At 36.4% G+C, this 27,756-nt stretch overlaps 2 protein-coding genes across 5 annotated transcripts in view; one reads left to right on the top strand and one right to left on the bottom strand.

Moving 5' to 3' along the window:
* The window catches only part of LOC135691788 (tuberin), a 92,039-nt gene that overhangs the window by 6,393 nt on the left and 57,890 nt on the right, over positions 1-27,756 (bottom strand). For both annotated transcript variants that reach the window (XR_016144535.1, XM_065209760.2), the window contains exons 41-42: positions 5,955-6,094; positions 2,300-2,470 (exon numbers count right to left, since the gene is read on the bottom strand). Coding sequence is in view for 1 of the 2 variants with exons in the window: in XM_065209760.2 (XP_065065832.2) it covers positions 2,300-2,470; positions 5,955-6,094 (311 nt within the window). In the remaining variant the exon portion in view is untranslated. The remainder of the gene's footprint in view (positions 1-2,299; positions 2,471-5,954; positions 6,095-27,756) is intronic.
* LOC135691791 (protein ABHD15) lies at positions 7,574-26,773 on the top strand. Of its 3 annotated transcripts, none has more exons than XM_065209767.2 (2): positions 7,574-7,691; positions 24,722-26,773. In XM_065209767.2, exon 2 carries the CDS (start codon positions 25,241-25,243, stop codon positions 26,402-26,404), a length of 1,164 nt encoding a protein of 387 aa, XP_065065839.2. In that variant the 5' UTR covers positions 7,574-7,691; positions 24,722-25,240; the 3' UTR covers positions 26,405-26,773. The 3 variants fall into 3 exon arrangements, with proteins under 3 accessions (XP_065065839.2, XP_065065838.2, XP_065065837.2); XM_065209766.2 differs by lacking the exon at positions 7,574-7,691 and adding an exon at positions 10,844-11,899; XM_065209765.2 differs by lacking the exon at positions 7,574-7,691 and adding an exon at positions 20,714-22,581.

The following is a 27,756-nucleotide window of genomic DNA, read 5'->3' on the forward strand; positions in this document are numbered from 1 at the left end:
TTCAGCTTAAGTAAATTTTGTAAATTTGTGCTATCCATTGAGTCACGGTAGCGTCACAATTATCAGAGAAATATATGATAGCATTGGCATTGGCAAATATCTTCTAATGTTAAAGCTAAAAAGGTTGAAAAGGTCGAAAATTATGTTAAAAAAATACTTTCAAGGGACAAAACTTTAGCACCTCTTATTTTTGAAACCAAAACAACCAATACAATCGAGTCACATGTTTGGGAAGACAATACGATAGAATACAACCAATAGCAGCGCTAGCCATTAGGCTCTAGGGTGGAGGGGGTGGGGCAAAAAAATTTCGGCCACGCCTATTTTTACATAAGAAAACGCCCTTTTACAAACATGGAACGCCAATTTTACCTGAAAGGCAGGCCCACGAATACTTTTTGGCTACGTAAAGGCAGTTTGAAAATCATAGCAATACATCACAAAAAGTACGTATCCAAATTATTACCCCTCCCAAACATCTTCTCATCAAATTTAGACGAAATAAAAATTGATCCTGCCGAGAACTGGGGAAAGAAGGGACACGACTCCCCACCCATTATTGTTTAGGACAAAATACAGGCAAATCTTTCCACACGTTTCAAACGAATTGTCATTCACTTCGCAAAAAACGAAAACGATCTTGGTTAGCTATTGCCTATGTAGGCCTGTTAAAAAGAAGGCATCATTTCTTATCAGAAACCATAAGTCGAGGAAAAATTAAAATTAACACGAAGCTGCAAGCTAAGATTTTTTGAAACCGGTTTTACTAAAAATAATAGCTACATTATGAAGTGTAGGGGTAGCAAAATACTTTATTTTCGTCTGTAATTACAATTTTGTGAAAAGCAATAAAAAAGCTCTGCTTTTACATGAGGCAAAATGTTACACAGAAAATACAATATAAGGTGAAATGAAGCATAGTAAGAGAAATCTTCAAATCCAGGATAAAGGAGATCAATATATGCTAAGATTCATCAAATTTATACACTTGGGCATGAATGGGACTGACAAACTGGTTCAATCGCTGTCAAAGTTTCTGATGCAAACTCAGCAACATTCTAATACAAACATACAGAGAACTGGCATTTTGACAAATGAAATGCTATGTCCTTTCTAAACTTCCTAAAAGTTACTCATACCAGAGAAAATATTAACAGCAAAGCATGGAATAGTCACATCTCATATTGCGTCCATACTGTGAGTTTGTTAGAAGATCTGACTTTATCACAAATCAATTTATCTTGTTATAGATGGAATTATGTTATAGATGGATCAAACTAGTTATAGAGAGAATTATGTTTAAGCGTAGTTACGAAGGATCAAATGTGTTGTTCCTCATAAATGCATGGATGCGTTGTTTCTCATAAACAAATAAAATACCACTCAATGACATCACTCAATACCCATTTGGCATCACTGCATTCATTACCCCGGGTACCAGTGTCTATGAAAATCACCGGAAGTGAGACAAAGGGAGGGTTCCCCAGTTTTGTTCTCTTTCAAAATTCCTCATATCATTTATCATATATCATATATCATATATCATGTATCATATATCATATATCATATATCATATATCATATATCATATATCATATATCATATATCATATATCAGATCATATCATATATCAGATCATATCATACCATATCAGATCATATCATATCATATCATATCATATCATATCATATCATATCATATCATATCATATCATATCATATCATATCATATCATATCATATCATATCATATCATATCATATCATATCATATCATATCATATCATATCATATCATATCATATCATATCATATCATATCATATCATATCATATCATATCATATCATATCATATCATATCATATCATATCATATCAAATCATATCATATCATACCATATCATACCATATCATATCATATCATATCATATCATATCATATCATATCATATCATATCATATCATATCATATCATATCATATCATATCATATCATATCATATCATATCATATCATTTCATATCATATCATATCATATCATATCATATCATATCATATCATATCATATCATATCATATCATATCATATCATATCATATCATATCATATCATATCATATCATATCATATCATATCATATCATATCATATCATATCATATCATATCATATCATATCATATCATATCATATCATATCATATCATATCATATCATATCATATCATATCATATCATATCATATCATATCATATCATATCATATCATATCATATATTATTAAGGAATGCTTTAACTGTTACGGAATTACTCACATTGGTGTGGATTGCCAGCTGCCGAACCAGGATCGGTAGATTATCATCCGAAATGACGTGTGGTCCTGTGTTTGTGGCTACATCCTTCAAATCCTCTTTCATTCTCACAGTTACAAGATTGCTATTATAATCTAGCGGCTTGATTAAAACTTCAGCAAAATTGAACTGTCCCTGGAAAATGAGATTTTAGAGATTCAAAATGCGTTTTTGAAGTCTTTATATCATAGGGTTGAGAAGAGCCACTTCATGAATTATGAAGTGGAAACCTTTTTCGGAATTCTAAAAGCAACCGTCATGTACAATACTCACTAGAAGATACAAAGCATTGAATACAGGACAACGTACACGTGCGATTGGTGTGATTGCCATTGTTTCGACATCTTACATAATCTAAAAGCTCTACTGAAAGTTTAATTCCTAAAAAATCATATATTTGCAACAAGGTTGCTCATCAGATTCTCAAAATCTTACATTAAAGAAAAGCATTTAAATGTTATGATAGGAACGCAGTTGCGTATACCAAAAGCCCGAACTTATTTTCATTGAAGAGTCAGGGAACAAGTGTCGCTGTGGTCTGGAACGCAGGCTAATTTTTATACGTGTCAATATGAATGCGAGAAGCATATTTGAACACCTGAGGGATTTTACTATACCAATATCTGAGCAAAATACTTAATATATTGGACACGTATTCACAACCTTCTTCCGCAAGGTAACGAATCAAACGCATGATATTTACCTTTGGATTCCAATCGTTAAAGGATACAACAGAACCCCTTGCTATTAATCATGCAAACTTGCTTCTGTTCTCAAGATTGCATTGGAGCACAGAAACTTCATAAATCATTTTCAAGGTTTTTTTTCGTTCCCCTCTTGAACATTTATCGACGTTTCATACCATGAGGATGAAAATTACTTTTGTGAGATGCGTACAGTATCAACTTCTCCATGACTTTTAGAAACTACAAATGGCTTCATTACTTATTATCAGATATTCCTTAGATGAAATGCTCGCAAATTTAACGAACTGAAAACTTTGTCAAACCAACTGAAAACAAGAATGTTTGAACGATATAACCAGGACGAAATCTCTTTATTGCTGACTTTTCAAAGAGCATGGAAGTTATTCAAAATACAGAAATAACTAGTAATTGAAATATCGAAAAATGCGTTTCCTTTTCTGACATAGCATTGCTCGATGCACAGAGTTAAAAAGTAATTGACATATTAGAGTTTTAATTGACAATGAGACACATGTATTGTGCTCTTGTCGAGAGTCACATTCGATATGCAAATATTATCTGGGGTAACATCTCTAATACAAGAAAGGAATCCCCTCAACTTCTTCAAGACAGAACCGTTTCCGTGATAGATAGGTCCACGATAAAGGACGGATGGTCAAATAATTTCCTTAATACAACTTATTACATTTGATCGTGCAGTTTTGGCCTATCAGATCATGAACAGACTCAGGCCCGAAAATCTCTAGAACAGATTCGAACAAAGATCCCAATATTCTAGTTATAAAACGCGATTCTGCAGCAGAGATCTTCAAATCCCGAAGTATAATCTTGAGTATGCAAAAAAGGATTCTCCTATTCAGTCCTTAAAGTCTGGAATAAAATCCCATAACTATCAGGGAGCTTCCTACCATATGCCAATCCAAAGAACAATTGAAAACACATTTGATAAGCTTAAAGTCAACTAAAACACGACCCCCTGGAAGATCATTAGCGTCCTAGCATTGATATTTTATATTTCATTTATAAGCTGTATGTAAACCATCAATTAATAGAATTTGTATCCTAAATATTAGCAGTTTATTTATTGTATTATTAGAACAAGCTGAAGGGGTATTCGTGTGGAAATAATAAAAAATGAAAAAATGTTTGCTATCAAACCTATTTCAAAGTAAATTGGATCCCTAATATATGTATAAAAATATATAGAAAGTAATATACGACAAGAAAAAATTAGTTGCTCGCATCCAAAGAATCACTGGGCAAGCATCTGACTGTAAACGAGACCAAGACTATAAGAAGAAAGATTGATAGAGCAAAAAGAGTCAACAAGAGAAATGAAGGCACTTGAAAGCTTGCTAAACGTCGACGAAGAGATCCGCAAAAGATAAGCGGAGGCGGCTTCCAACAAGCATCATCATCTCATGACAAACCTGAAAATGTCCCTACGCACTTGAGTCCCCGCGTACAGTGCGAAGAGGTGATGAAGAAGACGAGCGCCTGTGGGCAAGAGATCAAAGGTAGAGTAATGGCATACCTTGGCCACAACATCCGGCACGAGGGCCCGGCGAAAAAGGCAATGGAGAAATACGTAAGGCCCGAAAAATTTGGCGAAGATGGTGAAGGAGGAGATGAAGAATCGAGGAGCTACGGAGGACGACGCAGAAGACAGAAGCACCTGGAAAGCGATGACGCCACTACCGCCAAGACGCGCGGAAAGATCAAGAAAAAACCCAACCTATCTGAATGACTACTTTCTATGAACCTCCTGTATCCTCTCCTCAAGATTGCCTTCGTTATATTCTTTTTGAATGAATGAATCCGCCTTCTGGGTTTTAACACTAGGAAAAACTTATTGTAATCTTCTAAATTACGCCAGAAAGCGCAAAATACATAAATGTATACCGATATTTGCATTTATAATCTGCAATTTACAAAGTTTGCAAATTAGGTGCAAAAAAGCAGGATTTTGCTTGAGAAAACATCGATTTTGAAATTCACTGAGTAGGAATTCATCAGTACCTGCTGTTACAAATGAGAGTGATTTCGTTCTTGCAGTTATTTCAAGTCAGATGTATCAATTCTATTTCCGAAACGTGTGATTTTTTTAGCGCAACAATTAGACAGGATTGGGAAGTTCCTTTAAAGAATGTGGCCGAAATTGTTCAACAACATGACAAAATAGATCTTCTTGTATAAAGTGTACTAGTTTGTTTTTTCGCAAGAGGCAGGTTCGCTACCATCCCTTGAAAGTCTCTATCCACTTTTTCAATAAGGAACAGTTTAAAGGTAATGTGTCCAGCTATAGCAAGCAACTCTGCGGGGGTTTTTAAAAACATGTGATTTTTCATGTCATCGCCCCAGTCATTACGGTCGTTCTGTCTATTTATCCTGCTGCGAAGTTAGCTTTTCATGTGAGCAGTTTTGCATCGCAAGAATACTAACCAATCGCAAACTGTTATTTTGATGGGTGGCTTGACAAGTTGGGTATACGCAATCCTTTTATATGGACATATTACCTTTAAGATCGACAAAGCCCCCTATTTCTGTGAATACTGAGATACATAATAAAACAATAGTTTAAAGAACTTGCGATTGAATAGGTGTTATGTTTTACGCTATGCTGCACTTTCGTCACCCTGCACTTTTCCATTTTACTTTTGCATCTAAAATCTAAAATGTAACTCTTAACAACTTTAGTATTAGAGTCAAGAAAAAATTCAAGAAACTGTGTAGTAATCCAAGGCTGACTTTTTTCAAAATACGTGAACATTCAAAACTGTTTTAATATTTTTTGCTTAGTACTAATCATTGCTTTTTGAAACATGTAATTAGAAAATATCCCGCCCTGCCGAACCAGTCTCAATTGCATCCTGCTTGTTGCTTTAAGGTTTCATTATAGCAAATGCTCTTACCTTTATGGTACCAAACTGATAGGGCTTCTTCGAATCATTGTAAACTATGGTCACAAAGTTGTTGCCAATATGAAGCTTTTTGGAGTAGCAAGCTGGATCCGATTGTTTGCTTGGCATCAAAGTCGCCACGTGAAATATAACTGGAAAAAAAGAGAAGAAGCTAAATTTATATTCTCCAAGAATGATGAATTAATTATCATCCCCCCCCCCTCCATTAAAAAGGCAAAAAATCTAGTACAAAAGTTATCATTAAAATTTTGACAGTGTTAGATGTTGAAAAACACCAAGAAAACCTCGCAACAAGTTTCATTGGGATGCGAGGAAAAAGCGAAGCATTATAGCGCATACTTTAAGACAACACTCAGTAGATGATCATGATATGATGGTTAAAAGATGACTAAGTTTTTATACTAGTTTCATTTCACTCCTTTAAAACTTTTGAGAAAAGTAACCCTTCAACAATAACGATTTTCAAGGCGCCCTCAACTCACATCTTAGAATATAAAACCAAAGTCTTTCAATAGTAATTTCTATTAAAAGACTTTGATAAAACATTAATGCTTGAAATATCAAACTTAGCTTTATTTTTTCTACTAATTATCATAAAATCATACCGACTTAAATTTTTTAAACAAATCAGTTTAGATAACTTTTAAAATGAATCATATGGTTCTTTTAATGCGAAAAAAAGAGGAAATGGTCACAGCTTTCTGGCTCTAAAATTTGCAAGGCATTTCTAGCACATTTTTTACTCCAGACTTTCAAAGGCTGTTAAATTGCCACACCACATCATAGATGCAAGGGGCCAAAATTGCTTCTAAACAAATTATGTCCTGTATTTAAAACTAAAATGCCCTATTCATTTGTTTCTTATGTTTTTTATGTTTGAATGCTTTTGTTTCTTAAACATAAAAATATTTTCTAAATTTTACCATTTCACACTGGTAATGTGAGAATAAATTGAAAACAATTAATCATCAAAGTTTGGAAAAAACTAAGAACAGCTGCCAGAACTTCAAGCGTTCTTCATGGAACTTGTGTGAAATTTTCTCCAACTATCAGGATTGTTTTGAGCGAAATGGGACGCCAAAAGGTGGTATGTATTTAAGAAAATAAAATATATATATATATGTATATATATATAAACCAAGCCTTAGCTGTGACATTACGCTTTTAGAAAGAAACCAAGAGACGGCACTCAAAAACAGAACTTGACAGCCCGGACCCGAATTCTTGTCCTAACTTCTCGTTCATTTTAAGAAAAATTTTTTGAAAAAAACTGCGTTTGGCCGCCAACATGCAAAAACAGATGCTAGCCTTCGAGGAACACGCACAGGAAGGCGAGATCATCTACTTCAAAGCCGCCTATGAATTCCAGAATCAGACGGCAACATTTTTGTAATAGAAGAGATCCCCAATCTCTTTGTTTTATGTGCGAACAAACACGAATCTTTTATCAGTAATGACGCTATTAGTGTTCAGTTGTAAACAAAAGATGCCTATTTCCCAGCAGCTAATTGGCAAGCTTACATTGTAAATAAACAGGTCTACAATTATGTACATGCTCGTTATGCCATAAATAGAGGAAAGGCGACAATCATCTATTGTATACTTTGAACCTTTGGAATGTTTGCAGAGGATGCAGAGAAGGAAATCGGAAGCTGTAACAGCTTAGCTGATGACTATATGCTCGAAACCAAATACGAGACGAGACGGCAGAGAAAGAAAAGTGGAAAGGTAAGGGTTGTGTTGGTTTTTGTTTCTATCGAGATGTTAGATAAAAATGTTGATGGCAATACAGTACAGCTATGTACCAAAGCAGAAATCTGCGGTGAAGGAACATAAAAAATTGAAATGTTTGCAAAATAATCGTGGCTCTTTACTGAAAATAATTTTTTCGATTACACTCTTTTTATTAGAAAAAATTTATAAGAACACGAGCCTCAAAATTTGTCAAAAATTAAGAACAAGCTGAGGCTGTGCTATTGTAAAATGCAATTTTGAACAACGTATAAGGACCAGTAAAATGTATTTGAAAGTGGAGGGGCCAAACAACCAAGGTTATGAAAGGTTTTAGGAAAGGCCACCATGTCTGGCGGCAAGAAAATTTTTAGAAATATGGTATCTAAGGTATGGCCAGAAACAGTATCTAAAATGGATTTTGACTGAAGGAAAATCCGAGGAAATATTTTCAAGCTTTCTTTTATCAATGTGTCGCAAAATTTCGTCTATTGTAATGTTGACATGTAACAGAGAAGTTTTTGCAAATTTTTGAAAAACCTTTTAATTGTAGTTCGTAATCAAGCTTTTTAGATTTTAAAAGGAGCGAAAATGAAATGGAGGAGAAAATAAATGAATCAAGCTTTAACAAAACCATCAACATTGAAATATCAAAAGAATCACTGTCAATTCAAAATGAACAAAAATTCTTTATTTCAAACAAAAACAAAAATGAATGATGAACAAAAATTCAAGATTATGCAACAAAAATACTTTATTTCTCATATTCTCAAAAATTTTCTTTCCAGCAGTTTCTTTTCCCTCAACAGTTTTCGCGAAACTTTCCGTCAACAAATAGACCTTAGGAGCAAAGTTAAGGCTATAAAAAAAACAAGACTCCATCATTTGGTGCAGGCAACAAAGTCTCTCTGAATCAGTTTTCTCGATCTATTCCCTTAGCCAACCTCGAGCCAAGCTGTTACTCGTTTTACCATTTTGACAATGACCGACTTTTTTGTCCAAATTCCTATTTTCAATTTTCTGTTTGTCTTCTTTGGTAAATACATAGCTACCAAGCTTAATTTAAGGTCACTTTTAAAATATTACTAAGAACACTTACTTACAGAAAGGTAGACTAGATATCTTTCCACTTTGCCTGAAAAAATTATTTTGCTCTGCAGAAAAGTGAAGAAGCCATGGCCCACTTGCCCTCCCCCTGTTTCGCCGGCCCTGCGCTTTATCTCAGAAACGAGGGTTTTAAGCCATGTGTGGGTGCTTTTTCGGTGAATATTTAAACATGGCGGCAAATGATAGTTGCGTCACGCACTTTGTTGGCAAATGAGGCCCGAACACTGCCAAGCGCGAAAAGCTAGCAATCACACTGCTTATGTATAGCTTATAAATTTAAGAACAAATCAAGCACAATCCAGTCTCAGATTTTCGAAGAAATCAAGAACAATCAGCCTGAACTTAAATTTACTAGTTTTCATAAAAAAGACTGTAATGAGTTGCTTCGGTTTTTGTTTCTATCGAGGTGCCAATTGCGGTCAAGGAAAATAAGAAATTTGAATGTTTGAAAATTATCGTCCATCTCATTCTCGAAACAAAGTCGAGGGGCTAGTCAATCGTTGGAAATCTCATAAACCTTTCAAATAAATCGTAATGATTTATCAGAAAATCTGTAGAAATCCTTTAATTTTAGAGGAAATCTCTTATATTTTTTCTAAGAGGGAATTGCTTCACGAAATAGACAAATTTTGAATCGTCATTGGAAAAGCACGGTAAACATTACGATAGAAGTTTGAACATGATAAGCTTCGCAAATGCTCCATACATTGTTGGCGACACGATTTGCATACACGACTAGAATCAGCGGCGACACCAACCCTCGAGGCTGGTTGAAGCATTTCCTGCAAGTGCCAACTGTGAAGCCTCTCTCAGCTGTACAAAGGCAGTACCCGTTAGTGGACCAAACTGGATAGCCCAATGTGGTGTATCATAACCCAAGAAAATATTTAAAAATGCGCAATAGCAGTGAAATTTGTTACAAAATGGCTGAGATAGATGGTCTTGGTTTTCTAGTTTTATGACGTAACAGTTCGAAATTCCAAACTCGCAGGGGTCGAACTATTTTTTGCACTTCACCCGACTTTTTTCATACTACTTTGAAAAGATTTTAATCAAATTTAGATTTCTGTAGGGGAAGAGTGCGAGAGTTGGTCAATGCTTTCCGGTCTTTTGGGTCCCTTGGCGCGATTTTTGTAAATCATGTTCAACATCTATTGCATAACTAGAAGTAGCAAATTTCTTTGTTGCGCAGGTCCTTTATTGTTGGGGAGCCGAGTCTATAATGATGAGAATAGCGAACACATCAGAAATTCAACCTCAACAGTTATGTGCTCGCGTTTATTTTTGGCCTATTTTGATCCACAACTGGATATATGTATATCTTTAAGTTAAGAGTGTCAGATGAAAAGCTGAAGTATGTTCTAAAATATTTGCTTTTTTCAATACCATTATTGAACTTCATTCCCTTGCATTTTAAAATTTTTGCCAAAAGAAGCACCTGATCCGTTGGAATTTGTCACGTAATGAATTTGTTTATTCAAAGTTTTGCTCATAAATGCGAAACAATACATAATAACATTTTGTTATCTTATTGGGGAGACGAACCTAGATTCCTTTTGTTCAAGACTATTATTCTATCTACTTGTCTGAAGCAACAAGAAAGTGCATCAAATGGGCATGCGCATTTAATGAAACTCATTATATATCATACCGTAAATCCTCGAATTGTCCCCCCTCTAAAACCCCCGCCCCCTCGAAAAAGCCCCTCCTCGAATAAGCTCCCACCCTAGAACTACAAATTTCCAATAAGCCCCCCCCCCTCGAATAAGCCCCTACTGCTACTGTAAATTCTTGAATTGGACCCCTCCATTTGATGATTTTTGCCATCTGAGGTTGCCTATGGTGTTTTATTGAATTACCACAACAAATTCATACTTTTGATAGTAATTAATTAAATGCTCATAAAGAAATTCCTACTAAATTAAACAAGGTCTTTTAATAATATCTTCTTAATGTCTACAATAATTTTATAAGCCCCTCCCTCTTATGAGCTCCCCTCGAATAAGCCCCAATCCAAAAATATCAAAAATAAATAAGCCCCCAGGGCGCTAATTCAAGGATTTATGGTAGTTGCATCATATAAACCAGAGTTTCATTTCACTCTTCATCTGTCTCTTTTCTCTAAATTTTCTTCGGATTTTTATTAGATAATGACTTATTCTCATTAGCGCCAATCATGAATGTTCCTACCACCTGATATATCTGGTAAATCTTCGAAGTTCCGTTCCAAAACACCGTCGGAGGACAGAGGGGATGTCCAAGACCTAATTGGCCGCGCTCGACCAAGACTCCTCACCGTCGTCCGTCCTGTTTCGGCAATTATGCGAAGTGAAAAGAATGACATTGACTACGCATGTGCACATAATGCAAAATTTTGAAAAGCTAACCGACTTTTAGATGCTGTGTTTACGTCAGAAACCACTGTTGGGAACATTGCTGTTCCAAATGTAAGCGGAATTTATGCGCTGCCAGCAGATCATAAATTCCTGGATTCAGAAACGCTTCACTCCCTCGTCGCTTCGCTGAAAACAGATCCAGAATTCGTGGAGTGGGATAGTCATTGACATGGCTATAGACCTTAATATCTCGTCCTTCCAGACAGTAACATAGAGATTTTGGTCTTCTCCTGTGTATCCGTTCTAAGATAGGCCAAAAACGAGGGGCTATAATTTTCTTTGTGACAATTTGATTCCTAGCAAATAAACTGGTTTCTCTTGCTGTGTTTTTCTTTTGTATGACTTAAGACGTTGGATCGAAATTGAAATGCAACGCGAAAAGGCTTGTCTGAACACAACATTCAATTTTCGTCCATTTTTCGACTAGACCAAGTAAACCTCTTTTGTTTGGAAAAGCTAGGATTACGACTAAGGGCAACGATTAAGAAGTATGCATTTCTCACATCATAGAATGAATTACTTGAGCAAATAAGCTAACCTGAAACTGCAAGGGCAAGTGCAAAAGTGTCCTTACGCGATTCACACGCTGGTGCACAAACTGTTGTACGACAAATTGCTGAGGGGACATACTCATAACTGGGGCAGCACAACGTGAAGTCATATGGTCAATTCAAGAGGACAGACAGATGGTAGCTGCGCCAGGTGCGATTTAAACTTGCTTTGCGGGGGCGTGTATTAAGGAAGAAGCTTCTTTCCCATCGTTAAGATGGTTTGGGTGTGTAAGAAAATAAGCCAGTCGAAATAAATTCTAAACAAGGAATAGAGCAGTACTACAGTTAAACTAAATTATCAAGCAGGTGCCTATTCGGCCCGATTTAAGCGTGTTCTAATTTGACGCCGACACCCTTAAGGCCCAGCCTGACTAGCGGCTGTAGACAATTTAGATTTGCAGCTAGCAAGAGCTGCATTCAGTATCATGAACTTGACTGGGAGTAAGGCGCGTAGGAAACAGGAGCGTGAATTGACGCATATTTCGGAGGGAGATTAAAGGCTTGAAATTTCTGACTAGCAAAAGGTCATTTGCCATTTCGTTGAGCATTAGATTTAGCATAACCTTCATAAAAAAAACCTAAAAAATGTTCAAAAGTTAATTTTTGTTTTGAGAACTTTCTCAATCGATAAAATCATTCAGTTGTCTGTGCTTTCTTTAGGCCTGAACAAAGACACAAACACTGTTAGATGATGCTTCGAATAAAAAATATTCTCGAGATTAAACATCTAATTTTCTCTGGCATGCTTCTCTCTGGTAACTTTGGAGCCTTTTCTGCTCTATTATTAAAACAATGGCATGTCTCACACATAACATTCAGAATCAATGGCCTTCCAATAATTCTAAACCATACAGCGTCGGATAATCCAAAGTACTAATATTTATAAAACTTGGATTGTCAATATTATACCATGTAAGACGGGTGTTTGCAGGCATTCCTTCACCTTAATTATCATCTTTTTCTAGACGATATTGTTTTAAAATTGAAACCATTGCCTGATGCTATATTCCATAAAATCTCGACACCGTAGTTGATTACACCTTGTAAAATTAACTCGACCCCGGCAAGTCTACTCTCGTTCAGTGGTGTACCCAAGTTCATCCAAGAAACCAAAAAACCCCTTTCCTCTGACTTATATGTGACCTTTTTGTGCTTGCCCTAAGATATAATACTATTTAATAATGAACTTTGTACAAAAGAAGAAAGTGAACAGGAGTTCCTGCTCTGCTTCACTGTGATTCTGTCACACTGTTTGGGCTAAAACTGTACTTATTGTAGAATGCTGAAGTTCTTGTTATATAATTCGTGCTTTTATAGGTTTATAGGTTTGTCTAGAATGGTGATAAGTGAAAAAGCAACACATTTTCAAACAAAACTGCCAAAATTTCACAAGATGTCAACTTTTCTTCCAAATTTTGTATTGAATCAAATTGAAGTGGTGCTTTCTCTAAAAAATCTTTGGGTTAAAAAATTATATCAATGGGTAAATTACATGCATGGATTTGATTTTATGTATCAGTGCTGTGATATTGTCAGCAAAGAGGAATCTTTTCCTAGATTGGTTTTAAAAATTATCCTATTTCAGTGATTTTTTTTCGAGATTCCCAAAGGCATCTCTTTTTTCAAGTTTCCCTGACCTAGTCTTGTGGAAAAAACCACGCCTTTCTCGGAAGTTTTCCGAATGAGCTTGGTTACACCTCTGAATGACAGTGGACACGCCGGGCACGATCCTTACAAAGGTAACATGATTTGTCGGAATATTCTGATTAATTGCCTAGCCCATAATATGGATCTTGCATTGCACAGCTTCCATTGCATGCATGTATTGACCTGGGAGGGGTGTACAAATTTTGGACATAGTAAAGTTCCCAAAAATGCGCCCCTCAGTTCTCAAGCAGGGTCGATTTTGTATTTGGTATAAATTCAATGTCACTAAAATTTGCGTACAATACTGGCGTTCCCTGTTGGTAAACTGGCGTACAATACTGGCTTTCCTTGTCGACAAAATTGGCGTACAATACTGGTAAAAGAGCGTCTTCTTACAGTAAAAAGAGCGTGCGTGACCTTGAAATATTTGCATTTGCCACAAAACAGCCTAGTGGCTGGCGCCGCCACTGATCAGGATGGGTAAAACATTGTAGGCAAGTGACTGCGACAGAAATTGAGGCGGTGTGGCAATAACTGTAGAGTGACTCTGTGGCAAGATTTATTTTAACTTGCAAAAGCTCCCAATTTTTCCAGTCGTAAATCATGACTGAGTAGAAAGAAGTAGAAGTATAAATAATAAGTAGAAAGAAGCAAGTATTTTCTAAAAGGGGCATTTTCCGGCTTTCTAAAGGGCGTGGTCTCAAAATTCTCGATCACACCTTTTTCAGCCCACCTACTTTGAGAATTGCGCACGGTGCCTGAACAAGGAAAAAACAAAATTAATATCTTAAGCCTGAAACACAGGCAGTCATATTTGCATTTCTATACGGATCATAGCCTTTAGCGAGGCAATTTAAAGGTTGGGATGACAGCATCTGGAGTGCTAGACTGCTGAAGCAAGCGAAAGGGGAGAATTAAAAAGATAACTCAAGACTTGCTTAAATTTTGTCAACTGACCTCATTTCAAAATGTGCTTCTCTTTTAAAGGCAAATTTTACCGCAGAATAAAAAGAAAAGAAATAATAAAGCAAGGCAACTTTTCCCGAATAATTACTTCGGGCTAATCCAGTTAGAGGCTCCCGGCAAATTCACAATAAAATCTTTTGAGAGAAGAGACTAGTTCACCTGGATGGTTCACTAGCCAAAACCAAGTTAAAGTGACTCAAGAAAGAATTAAAAATGAATAAAAACATTTTTGAAGAAGTAGACAAGCAAAAGGCTTATACATTAACATGTGGAATATCATGTCTGAACAGCCGGATTCCTCAAAGATAATATTTTGCAAAAACTTATTTTACCCAAAAGAAAGTCACTGTTTTTCTGAAACCTTAAAGGCAATCTGTCTCGTTGTGGATTGGTTAACGAGAACAATAGCTGGAACAATAGCTAAACACGATTCCAGCGCTCCGCCATATTTTTTACAATGCGATAAATTAAAGGGGGACTGGAAACAATATAAATCCCTTTGTTCTTATAACCAATCAACGTCGTGACAGATTGCCTTTAAACTCAAACAATAACCTTGCGATAAAAGGTGAAGAATATTTGAAAATTTGGGTCTCAAAAGTTCAAGTGAAAGGGTGCTAAGGGTAAACGTAAGCGGGATCCCAACAACATCAAATGTTTCATTTGGGGATAATATGAATTGGAATACGCTGGTTTAAATTGAAATCCCAGGGCAAAGCCAAATCGAAGGGGTACGTTGTGAAAAATTCACTTTATCAAAAACACCAAAACCGAAATCTTGTCGATACTTAACTTCCCGATTTCTAATACTATATACCAAAAGCCAGGCTTTCACAATGTTTGTAATAGAGTTCTCAAGTGTGGCGTCACAAAAAAACTATTTTTAAATTTTCGAATTTTGACCAAATAACATGAAAGAACACCATAGAATACCCCTGTATATGCAAAATTAGTTAAATTTGTCAAAAATTGGGTAAGCTATGGCCAATAGAAGATTTGAAGTTTGATAACGGATTACAGTTATTTTGGCTCAGTTCATAAAGTTATGAACTGAGACCAAATTACAGAGGTTTGATGGGGCAAGATCTTGTGCTTCTTTGGTCATGTCTCAGCCAATTCGTGATACCTTTAACTGATTTTGCAGATTTAGAGGTATTTCATGATGCTCTTTCAGGTTATGGAAAAAAAAAATTCCAAAAATAGATTTTTGTGACTTCATCATTTGACAACTCTATGCTCGCATATATAAAATCATATTTTGAATCAGTTGTAGTGAGAGCCTTCACCACAGCACGAGTCAATTTTCTGTTCACACGAACCATCTATTCTACCCAGCTACACAGAAATGTAGTCGTCTTACACTCAGAAACACCGCTGTTTCTTTAGCGTTGCACAGTTGTGTGTGCCAAAGGCATGTGGGACTAAGTCATGTCTTAAGCATAACATCTGTTTGGTCTAAAAATTTCCCATGACATCGCACATTTCACCTTGGTTTCCTTAATTTTTTTAACAAAGAACTGTGTGAAAATGGGATTTTTCGTTCAAGTGACAGAAAGTACAAGAAACACTCTTCGAAATTGAGCACTCAAGTTTCTTCAGGTTGAGGCGAATGATGTTAATATTCGAGCAATTTTTCACGATGAGGCGAATGTTTTATTTCATATAATAATACACCCCCTTCACGAAAGTATTGCACAACCTGTTTCAAAATGTCGGCCTTCCTTTTGACTTTTCATTAATTCCAGACATCTACATGCATTATTTGGGTGAAATAGGCGTATTTTATGATTGTTTTGGCAGGAAAATCTTGTAAATCTTTCTGACGCCATAGAAGACATAATTAAAATTTGAAAAAGTTTTAATCACGGAAAATTTTTTGTTTTTGCTACGTTTAAGCAGAACACCCCGAGCTGTTGCTGTTGATTCGTTCGACAATTTGATTTGGTTTAGTTTGGCGCCAATTTCCGCAATGACATTCAGTGAGTGGGCTAGCCCACTTGATGGGTTTACACGGTTATTTTCCATCCCATCTGTCGCGGCCCAATCTGCCTTTCTCGCGGATCTCACCTGATAGATCAAGTCATTTTTTAAGTAGGTACCACCTGAAAGCGAATATGTAGGGGTTCAAATATATAGGGGCTATTCTCAAGTAGCCATATATGTAGGGGTTCAAAAAAGTGATGGTGAACGGTGATCTGATGGGACCTAAGGGGTGAAAACTGGGTGAAACAGTTAGCACTCATGAAAATGTCTCTACGGAGGAGAAATAGAAAAACTTCTTTTGATACAACACAAGTTACATTATTTGCTCCACAATCATAGGTAAAACAATTATTGAGTACATTACGTTGAAAACGATTCCTTTTTGCAATTAATAAGGATCATGTGATGCCGATTTACCCTTGACCTTATAAGAAATTCTTGGCTTTTTGTTGCAATAAGTCACAATAATGCTAGCAATATCGTCAAGGTTCTGAAAAAAGAGTATTTGAACCTTTTCGGTGAGTTATAGTTAAAGCTCAAGTTATCCAAAAAGTTATCTTCTGCTCACCTTCCGTGATGAAGATATTTTTTTAATTTTATCGAGCACAATTGAACGGCAACAACATGTGTATCGCGTCTTCGGCACACGTTCACGTAAAGAAAAGATGATTTCTTGCGCGAGTAGAAATGGGTGAAGTTTGATTAAATTTCATGCGTTCACGGGAAATGGCAATGACTATGTTCTCTCTAGAAAAGGTAAAGCCTTGTGTTGGAAGGTTTTACAGCAAAATGTAAAGCAAAGTTCTGTAAGGACATTCAATCTGCATGGCTCATCATAGGAAATGGAAGAAAGCATCATCTATGTCCTAGAAAATTATACATGGCAAAAATTTCATGGTAGTCAAAAGAAAGTGAATGAAGCGAGAAGGCACATTTTTGAGACGATGTATGTGAATTAAAAGAGTCATGCAACAATGTGAATCGAACAGGGCTTCCCAAATGTAGTTGGAGGGATTTTGCTGTAAACTGACGATGACGTCTGTATCCTAGAAAAAGCGTGACGATTATAGTACTATCGAAGACTAGATATGCGATTCTATGATTAAGAGGGAAAACTCATTTACTCCCAAAACTCTTTGCTGAGGCGCAAGACTATTAAAGAAGTGCAAGAGATTGTTTAATTCTAAAGAAAATAGACATATTTTTGTAGCACGTTTAACGTTTGTAGCACGTTATGTTTCTCACGTTTAACGACAAAAGCTTCCACATCAGGTCAAGGGTACTTCAGAACTTCATTCGCCATGTTTTCTCATCCTGTCTTGTCTAAATTCTCATCCTGTCCTGTCTAAACTCCCACCCTGTCTTGTCTAAAACTATGTCAAAAGAAAACCCTTAGTATAAGAATGAAGTCGACTTACGTTGACTGCATTATAATTTGAGAGTCGGTCATCAACACATCTCAGGCAGTGTTATGTTACATTTGAATACGCATAAAATACATTTTGATTAGCGCGATAAAGAATTCTGTAGTTTCAACGTGAACTAATCACTGAGATGTTAAAATATTTACAGTAGCATTATTGTGGTTTATTGCAACAAAGAGCCAAAACTTCCTTATAAGGTCCAAGTTCAAAACCAAGAGACTATCAGTTTCAGAGCACAGTTTCAGAAGACACGAAAGCAAAACGCTTCAAGAAGAAAACATTAACAAACTTTAAAAAAATAATAAAAAACGACTTGGAAAGAATGAACATGGACAAGTTCAAAATATAGATTAAATTTGCAAGGAGCACAAACAAAACATCTGAATTGCGGACGAATGTTAGGATTCTTTTATTTTATCATGAATCTAGCAATTTTTTTGAATAAATCCAAAATATTATTACTTTAATATATTTTTTCTACATCGAAATAAACCATGAATAATACTTTTGGGTTTGCAAACTCATCGGCTCACCCGAGTTACAGGGGTGCAGCGGCCTGGCAGTTGAAATTTTGTTTTCCTGCAAATAGCGACTCGACCGTGCCAGGTTCGTAACCCCTCAAAATATTTCATGTGATTGAATAAAGAATATGCCGAAAAAGAGTGACTTAAATTCGAAATCTCTACTGCGTATATTGAAGTTTATCAGGAACAAAGACCGAGATTAATTTTGTTCGGGGGGGGGGGGGGGGCAGCCCTGATAAATAAGTCTAACAGCAGCCGCATTTAACAAAATAAAAGTATTTTGCTTAGGTTTCTAGAATATTAAAAATCCTGCCAATTCATATATCACTACCTTTATTTGATATGTTGGCCCGCCACACACTGGGTCCTGCGAGACAGAGGAAGGGCCTCAAATCTTATTATGAAAGCTTTGCAAAGAGGTTATAATCTATTTTCCAAGCAGGTTGCCGAAATGGAGCCAAAACCTACTGAATTAATGTATCGATGCTCTTCCGCAAAATCATAAAATTGCGGCCTTCTAGACTGTCGTGCTGCTCAAGTGATTTAAACATGGTGTTTGTGACGTCACGATTATGCGGAAGGGTCGGGCAAACTCGTACCTGCTCGGAAAATTGTTCGGTGGCTAACTTTGACGCTCAATAACTCGAAAACTGTGTTGAATATTAAAAAACTGATAATGTCTCAGCTATTTAAGCTCGATATGCTTTCATTTGAGGTCAAGTTAATTTTCACCTTTAAATATCTAATTGTCATCTTTAAGACTTATGGAAGATTTCTCGGTGCAATCAGACACATAAGATTACAGGCAAGGCTATAAGATATGTTATTTCCAGAGCTAGGGATATGAGCTTGAAGGTAAATATACAGCTGAAACTTTTTGATGCATTTGTCATTCCGATTATACCTTATGGAGCAGAGGTATGGGGGATTGAGAAAACAAACCTACTAGATCAACTAGAACTGCAGTATTACAAGTTAATTTTGAACGTTGAAAAGTCCACTCCAAATTATACGGTATATGATGGGGAATTGGGGAGATTACCAGTATCCATAACGATAAATTAAGAATGATGGTCAGAGGTAAAAAAATGCAAACTAACAAATATCTTGTATAGTAGTTTAGCTAAAAACGAAAATATTAAATGGGTCACGTATGTTAAAAATATCCTCGATAGCTCAGGACTATCCTCTATTTGGAGCACGTATATTTCAATAGCCCTGAAAATTTAGTTGCAGTAATTAAATTGAACCTTAAAGACCAATTCATTCAACAATGGAATTCTGATATGGAAAAATTACACAAAGGTCAAATGTATAAGCGTATCAAATCGGGTTTTGAAAGTGAGAATTACTTGAATGTACTACCAACCAATCTATCGAAATATCTTTGTTGGTGTTCAGAACTTTGAATCATAGGTTACCGGTAGAGACTGAGTGATTCTAATCGATGGATAAACATTGATTAGAATCACTGAAAATGTGATATGCGTTCTTCAAACGAGATTGGAGATGAGTATCATGTAGTACTTAAATGCCCTGCTTTGAAAGATTCAAGAACAAACTACATACCTGATTATTTTACCCGATATCTATCAGATCATAAATTTGATTCTTTGATGAGGATAAGTAAACACAATAAACTAACAACAAATGTTGCCAAGTTTGTAAGAGAAATATTCAGACAACGCAAAAAATTGGAAACTCTTCTGTAAAAATGAATCGAATCTCCATTGCTAGGCATAGATTTTCATTCATTGCTTTTGGTTGTACACTATTAACTCTCGCATCTTTTATATATCTATTGTTGCTTCTGTTGTTTAATCTGCTGTTGTTGCTTATTAATTTTTTATGATGATGATGATGGTGATGATGATATATCTTTCGTTTATCGGCATTTGAGAACCATAAGTCAGTGACATTGAGTAGTGAGGTCAACGTGTTGTGCAACTTTCGAAATGCATGCTGACGTTTGATAAATTGCTTTTTTCCTTCAAAAAGGCGGAGACTTGTCATTATACTAAGGGCTTCAAATATGAAAAATTAATGCCCGTAAGCTATTAGTAAATAATCAAAACAGCTTCTATATAAAATGAAGCATCAACTTTTGTCGGCAAGAAAATGACCAGCGTGGAGCTGCATCAATCAAAACGCTCAACGACAATTCGAACAGCACAAAGTTTTAATTTAGCTACAAAGGCTTCTCAATAGCTCTTAACTCATTAGCACTTAAAATGATTCTCAATAGCCCTCTACTACAAAGTTTTTTTAATTTAAAAATATAATCGGTAAAAACGCAACTTTATAATGTTCCTCTGAAAGATTCTTCAGATAAACTGTAATTCGATTCCGAACAAGGAAATAATGCCCCCTCTCCCTGCCAACTTTACCTGTCAGACTATGTTATATATCACATAAATCGATAGATTTATAAAAATAAATGGATATACATAGTTTAAGTAAAATTATAAATTATAATTATAAATATAAATATACATAGTTTAAGTAAAACAAAATTGAACTATTTGAATTTTGACAAAGGCCATGTTTACATGCAAGTGAAAATTAAAATGGAGAGGTCTGCAAAACATCTCAACAAAAGGGCTGAATCCCTAGAGTGGGCTGCCCGGGTAACCAAGGAGGAACTTTTTTGGTGGTATCACCAGCATGTTCTGTGTTTAGCAAAGTTTCGATTACATGGAAAACGGGCTAGCCCGGTTAGCCTGGATCCCCTCTTCTGTTTACCTGGCTAGCCTGACAAATCGCACTGAAATTGAACGTTTTTGCTCATGTTATCGATTCAAGACAAGCGAGCCTTCAATGTGGGCTGTGAATTCCAAGATTATAATAAGATTATCATGGATAAAGATGTTTTTAGATTCAAGGGGAGTGAGGAAATGGTCGAAGATTTACTCCAAGAACTGTACAAATACAAATGAGTACGAAATAAACAATCAATGAAGCTGAAGTAACTACCATGTAAACAACCCAAACTGTTGAATCAAAGCCACGATAGTTGAAACGGTTGCCTGGCGAGCGCTGCTGCCATGATTAAAATTAATCTATCCTCTGAAATCTTTACTGCCAATTTTCAGGCTGAGCTGGCGCTCTCAATTTAGTCGTTTAGAAGTCTCAGTGCAGTGGTCTGGGCCAGCCCTGGCGACCGGGCCAGCTCGCTCCATGTACTTAGCCCTTGCCAAAAAGCAAGGGTTTAAAAGAGCAAAAATAATAACAAGCAATTTTGATCCTAATTCATATTTTGATGGCATAAAACTAAAAATGGACTATTCATATCTGCATCTGGTATATATATTTCCAAGCCTAGAATCTTCGATATTTAATCTGACATTTGAGTGTCAGCTAGAAAGCTTAAATGTGTCTTTAGAATGTTTGCTCTTTTCAAAGCCACTTTTACATGCTCGTAAACCTATCACCTTTAGTCAATAGTTACAACCTAATGTGAGAGCAAACGACTATCGATATCATTCAATTACTATCGAACAAAACAGGTTCTCGGGAGTAAACACCCATTTGCAACATGTTCAGATCAGAGGGTGACAGGCTTGATAATATTTTATTCTTTGGCAATTTAAAATCTTCTAGTTTTGTTAAACTAAATACCAGCCAATTTTCTGTTCGCTTACCGGAGCCACGATGTCACAATGAGAGAAAGCAGTATCCATAACGCGGATTCAAATGTAAATAATCGCACAGTGAAAAAAATTGGAACAACGCTTATTGAAACCCCCTCCTTCCATCCTTGAAAATTATATCAGCTGCTTAGATGTTTAGATCCTGTTGTCATATCCTTGCTACCTAAATTCATATCTAACTCAGATGTGAACAGGCAGCAGCAAATTCTGCCGATCACCTTACTGCTGTCAAACCAAAAAGCTTTCACGTGTGGCTTCTAGCCCCCTGGTAACATAACGTCACGAGACAATAGAAAAATACATGAATAATACATAAAAGCTGGTGTTATAAACCCCCGTGGCACGTCCTAATATGTATATCAATACTAGCTTTTTCCAGCTTCTTTCCTTGGTCTTGTCTGCAGGTAAATTGGTTCATTACATTTTACAGTACAATGGTCGACCTGCCAGTAATGTAAACAATGAACAGTAAAGATGTGAAATTTCCATTGCTTTGCGAAATGATTGGGCTAGCTTAAAGCATCTTAAAGCGTTTTACGTCGACTAGAGACTAACGAAGAATAGTTATAGATCACTCTTCACCAATTGCTTGCCGCTGAAACAGGAGTCAACTCTGTCACAATTCACTTTTATATATGGGTGAGTTTATATATTACTGTCAAAATAAAAACCGTAGTCTGATGTTGGTAAAACTAAGTCTCATGTCTAAAAATTATATCCGCATTTTTCTACATTTAAATCGATCAGAAAGGAAAAAGTGGTAGAGAAAAAAAAGACTTAGAGATCTAGAAAAGTGATACCTGGGTTTTATCAGATTCTACATACTTTTTTCTTGAAAAAAGATTTGCAGTATTTCGTAGATATAAAACTTCGAAACATGGAAAAAATCGGTGAAGCAAAAATTTGTTAAATATTACACTATACGAATGAACACAATATTGTATTTTGATACTTTTGCAAACTAGAGGGAAAATCTCATAGCATTGAGAAAAATGTTTCTAGACGGGTATTGGAGGATTGTAAACTATCAGAGAAAGTGTTTTAATTATGTTGGTAAAAGGACTTTTGCAAAAAATTTCTGCAAAAAACCATAATTTCAGTATTTATCCTCAGCTAAGTGGGTTTTCAAGGACCTGCTTGAAGATTAAGTTCTAAACATGATATCGATTCAAAGCATTTCGTTTTCTCTTTCAACCAAGACCTAATTATAGCAAGTTTAGAAAACGTGTTGAGACATAATTAATCAGAGCGAAACTCAGGAATGAATAAGATTTATTGACGTTGAATTGAGAATGGCAAGTCAACATCGCCCGTCAGCAGTCAAACTAAGCAGAACAAGTTCACATCGCTAACTAATTGCATCCATAATCAAAATCGATAAAGTTTATAATGCTGAATGTGCACCTGGAAGAAGAAAAGTCCGTTCAAGAAACTTTTCGCATTGGTGGCAACAATTATGTTCCTAGGGTTTCTCCAATAAGGTTTCACTTTCTTTTGCTCTTGTAACAAGGGAACAAATTTGGAATATCTTTAGATTGCCGGCTTTGCCAATAATAACAACAATACTTTTAAGTTAGAGCTTTTACGACATTACCGTTCTAATAAGCGTTATTTAGAACTATCTATAGACAAGTTGAAATTCTTTAGACGAACAAATTTATTGATTTTCAAACATTCGTTAATTGTTACTATATGACGAGCTGAACCCGGCATTTTTGGATATCCTCCCGAAGAAATTCTCGGAAACATTTATTTTTTGCTTTAAAATAAGCTTGCTGTAGAAGTCAAGTTATACCGTCCCTCATATCAAGTCAAAATCTACAGCAAATAAAATCACAAAAGATAGATTTGTATTTATGTCGACGACTTTATCACAGCGGCAAGTGTTGAAACGTGCATCATTACCACAAATAATCACTTGAATATGTCGTTATCTCTGGAATCTCCCCCGTATTTTTTCTGCCTTTAGGAAAACCATACAAAGAGCCAGTAAATCCAAGAACCGAAATATAAACAGATAAATGGCAATTCGGGTCAATCTAATTTATTTTAGCTTGAAAACAGCCACGGAAGACGCATAGTAGAGATGATAACCTTCTTGAGATATTTTATTTCCAATCTAAGGTTTTTAAAATTGTTATATTTTATATTTGATTTTCCTTATCATTTTGCTTTGTTCCCGTCTATCGCTTCCGTAGTTAAATGCGAAGGACTCCTACGAACTACAATAACTTCTTTCCGAATAATACTCGGTATTGGGTTTAAATCAAATTCAATGAGAGCACGTGTTGTCGATTGTTTCACAAATCAGGCTTATGCTTAAAGCTGGGTGTATCTAGAGATAAACTAATATATGCTTGAGAAGTTCGTATTTTGCCTACAAAATCTTCTTAACTTAATGACATGCTTTGGTAAAACAAAGTGGACTTTTTAAAAACCAATTCATTCGCTAGTCAAGCCAATGCCTTGTTTTTCAGTCATGGGAGTTACAATATATCGTAGTTATTTGAGAGTGATTTGCGCGTCGACGGTTAAAAATCAGCAGCGAATTCTTGCAAGTGCTTAGAAGATAAGGAAACGAAACGGAAAGCCTCTATTTCACAGCAAGGAAAAACAGTTAGAGCATAATAAAAAGAGTGGGTTGTAGCAAGGTGTTTTTGAACGGGAATCGACAGGCGAACGGAATATAATATTCTTAAACTCGATCATCTTAGTTTTATTCCCCGCAGACGTAGAGAACCATTCTGCGCTAATCGGATATAAATTTTCTTTTTGATAGTGAAACGAAGCTGCCATCATGGTTCTAATCATCCATAAGTAAAAAGAAGGCTGCAACAGGCTTTTGTGCTGTCAGCGTCTTTCCTTAAAACGCAGATGATCAAATTGACAGCGCAAGTATGACTGAAGAGAGGTTTGGCAATCTTCCTGTGGAGAAAACTAGCTATCTGAGATGAGGTCATAGAGCGTGAACTCGCTTAACGGTGAAAGCCAGAAGAAAATAGGAGGGTAAAAGCGGCTTGAACGAACTGCTTAAGGAGCTGGGGTCAAGCAAAACAGAGAAACATCTCTCTATGAATAACTTATTATCTCTGAATTATTTATGCAAAGTGATAGACAGTGCAGAAGCCTTTCCGACAAGGTACTACCGACACATCTAAAGGTTTTTTTATTCTTGAGAGCAACGTCGACATATTGATATAAAGACCTCTGTGATGCGTGGAAACAGTTGATTTGTCCAGTTGATAGGTCTACGCACTACCAGTCGAATACGTGACGAGATAGAAATCAGAGCAAAGCAATGGTCATCGAGGCTCTGCTAACATTGCTCCTCTTTTTGTGCTGCCTTTTTTTAAGAGCTAAGCATAACGAAAACAGCTCTTCAAAGCTGTACTGGAAGAAAAACAAACGGAACACTGCTATACTGTCGTTATGCGAGAAATTAAAAGCAGGATATCAACCAACACTCTGGGCGACGAATTCACATATACAGACAATTCTAGGATGTTTGGGCCATTTTTTCAACCACAGATTTCAGTTCAAAACAGAATATATACAGATGAGAGATGGTGGGACTATCTCGCTTCAGTGGTATGTTGAATCAGAAGCACGGGACATAAAAAGCGCTCGTTCCAACACAGACCCGATATTGATCATCAGTACATGGGCTCTCGGGCCAGATGTTTACTCTATTTGTGAAGCATCTTACAAAGAAGGATTCCAACCGGTCGTCTATAACAGTCGGGGCCACAATGTACCCTTAACAACAAGGCAGTTTGCTGCATTTTTGGATGCTGACGATTTCAAGGAGGCACTTGACTATATTCACAATGTAAGTCCCTTTAGTGACTTGTTTGCCGTAGGGTACTCGCTCGGCGCCGGTCCCATTTTCAGCTACTTGGGAAAGCGCGGAAAGTCTAGTCTAATCACAGCAGCAGTATTTGTGTCATCATCTCTAGATCTGGAGATGGTACTTACCTCTGGTCTCAAAAAGCCGTACAAAGAAGTTGTGAATCAATATTACAAAAAGCTTGTTAGAGAGAGTACTTGCATGCATTTCCGCGAAAAGCAAGGCGATCACGACACTGACGGTTCTTTGCATGATATTCTCCAATTGTCGCATTGGGATACGAGCCCATACGACGGTTTCAGTGAGTGGATGAAAATAAACAATCCAATGACATTCATAAGGAACATACGCACGCCAGCACTGTTTATCAATTCACTGGACGACCCGGTATTAGATGACAAGATCCCGGCATATGTGGTCTTAAGAAATAACCCATACTGCCTGGAAGTGGTTACAGACAAAGGGGGTCATTGCGGCTTCTTAGAAGGGTTCTTCGCGTCCCCGTGGACGGATTCGGTTGCACTCGAGTTCTGCAACGCCGTAGGAAGATGTCGAAGCCTCATAATTTCACCAGTAAAGAATGGCTTTACAAGGCTTAGAAGCGTCACTCGATAGTTGTGATTTAGAACTTTGGTAATAATTTAGAAACTCCTGATCAAGGTCTAATTATTAGTTTATTTATAATGTATAGAATTTTAGATCAAATGTCATAGGTTGTTGGTGTTATAGGGCACGTCGCTCTGAACCCTTTCTCTGTACTTAAAGGCTCTCGATTAACCCATACACAGATCTATGAGAGATCAATTGTTTAGTCTAACCCATGTAAGTAAGGGCATAATGTAGTCTTCTTTGAGGGGCATATTTATGCGTGCAGAATACATCTGGTTGTTTAAACATAGTTTATCGATTGTAATTGTTATCGTCTGTATCTTAACTTTACCCTGGCTTTCTGTAAAATGAAATCCTTTTTCATACTAGCTACAAGCCTGTGTCATCAGTTGACCGTCTTTCTAAGTGCAAGTATTCAAACCTCCGAAGCATCAGAAGTTGTTGGAATTGACCTGCACGGACAACGGACCACAATGCAATTATTAATGTAAAAACATAACGCTTTAGAGTGAAAACAGTTCTAGTTTGTTTAATACCAGATTCAGCAGCTGCAGCATTAAACTTCATTTAGGATATTTTCTCGTCTAATCGGGATTAAGAGAAATTTTCCCAAGATGATTATTTTATCCTGCGTATATCGCCTGAAGAGGTTTACATATTCGTTGTTTCGAGACAGTGGCAAGAAATCTTCAACAGAGATTTCCAAAAGTTAAACCGAACAAGTCCATAAGGACTTTTATCTGTGATAATACCGTATACAGTCTAGAAGACATATAAAAATGTCAAATAAAGGCCAAAAATGATAACAGTGCACGAAAAAAGTAAAACAAAACTGGCAAATAAAAAGTCTATTTGATGAAAACTTGTTGTCAGGTAAGATCAGTCTCCTTTTCGCTGGGAAAAGATAAGCAATCTGTTTTCTTTCACCTGGAAGCGTTTTCAGAGCCGTCGCTATCTATTGTGCTCAAGAGGGGTTTCTTGGTCCTATTTCCGACAGAGTGGGTGAGCCATCCTTTATTTGCCGACAAGGTTGAAAATTTGCCAACGAAGCACTCCTAGATAAAAAAGGCCCTTTGTTTTTGAAGCAGAACATTCCCAAAGGGTTGTCACATCCCCACATTCTCTATAACAATAGTGCTAACTGTTTGGACGACATGTCCACATTTCCTCGCCTCTCTCTGTCCCAGTAACGCACAGTGCAAACTTAAAATAGCTAATGTGGCAATTATAAAATGTCGCTCCACGCTGAATGGAGGTGTTTTTTAATCAGACTGCCAAAGGCACAAGACTGATTCAATGGTGCGAAAGAAAAGAGGGATCCAAAAACGACATGCAGCAGAAGCTGCACGAAAGTGTCC

Source organism: Rhopilema esculentum, chromosome 13 (genome assembly GCF_057945365.1).
Source record: "Rhopilema esculentum isolate cy_ngs chromosome 13, ASM5794536v1, whole genome shotgun sequence".
In the NCBI taxonomy this organism is placed as follows: Eukaryota; Metazoa; Cnidaria; class Scyphozoa; order Rhizostomeae; family Rhizostomatidae; genus Rhopilema; species Rhopilema esculentum.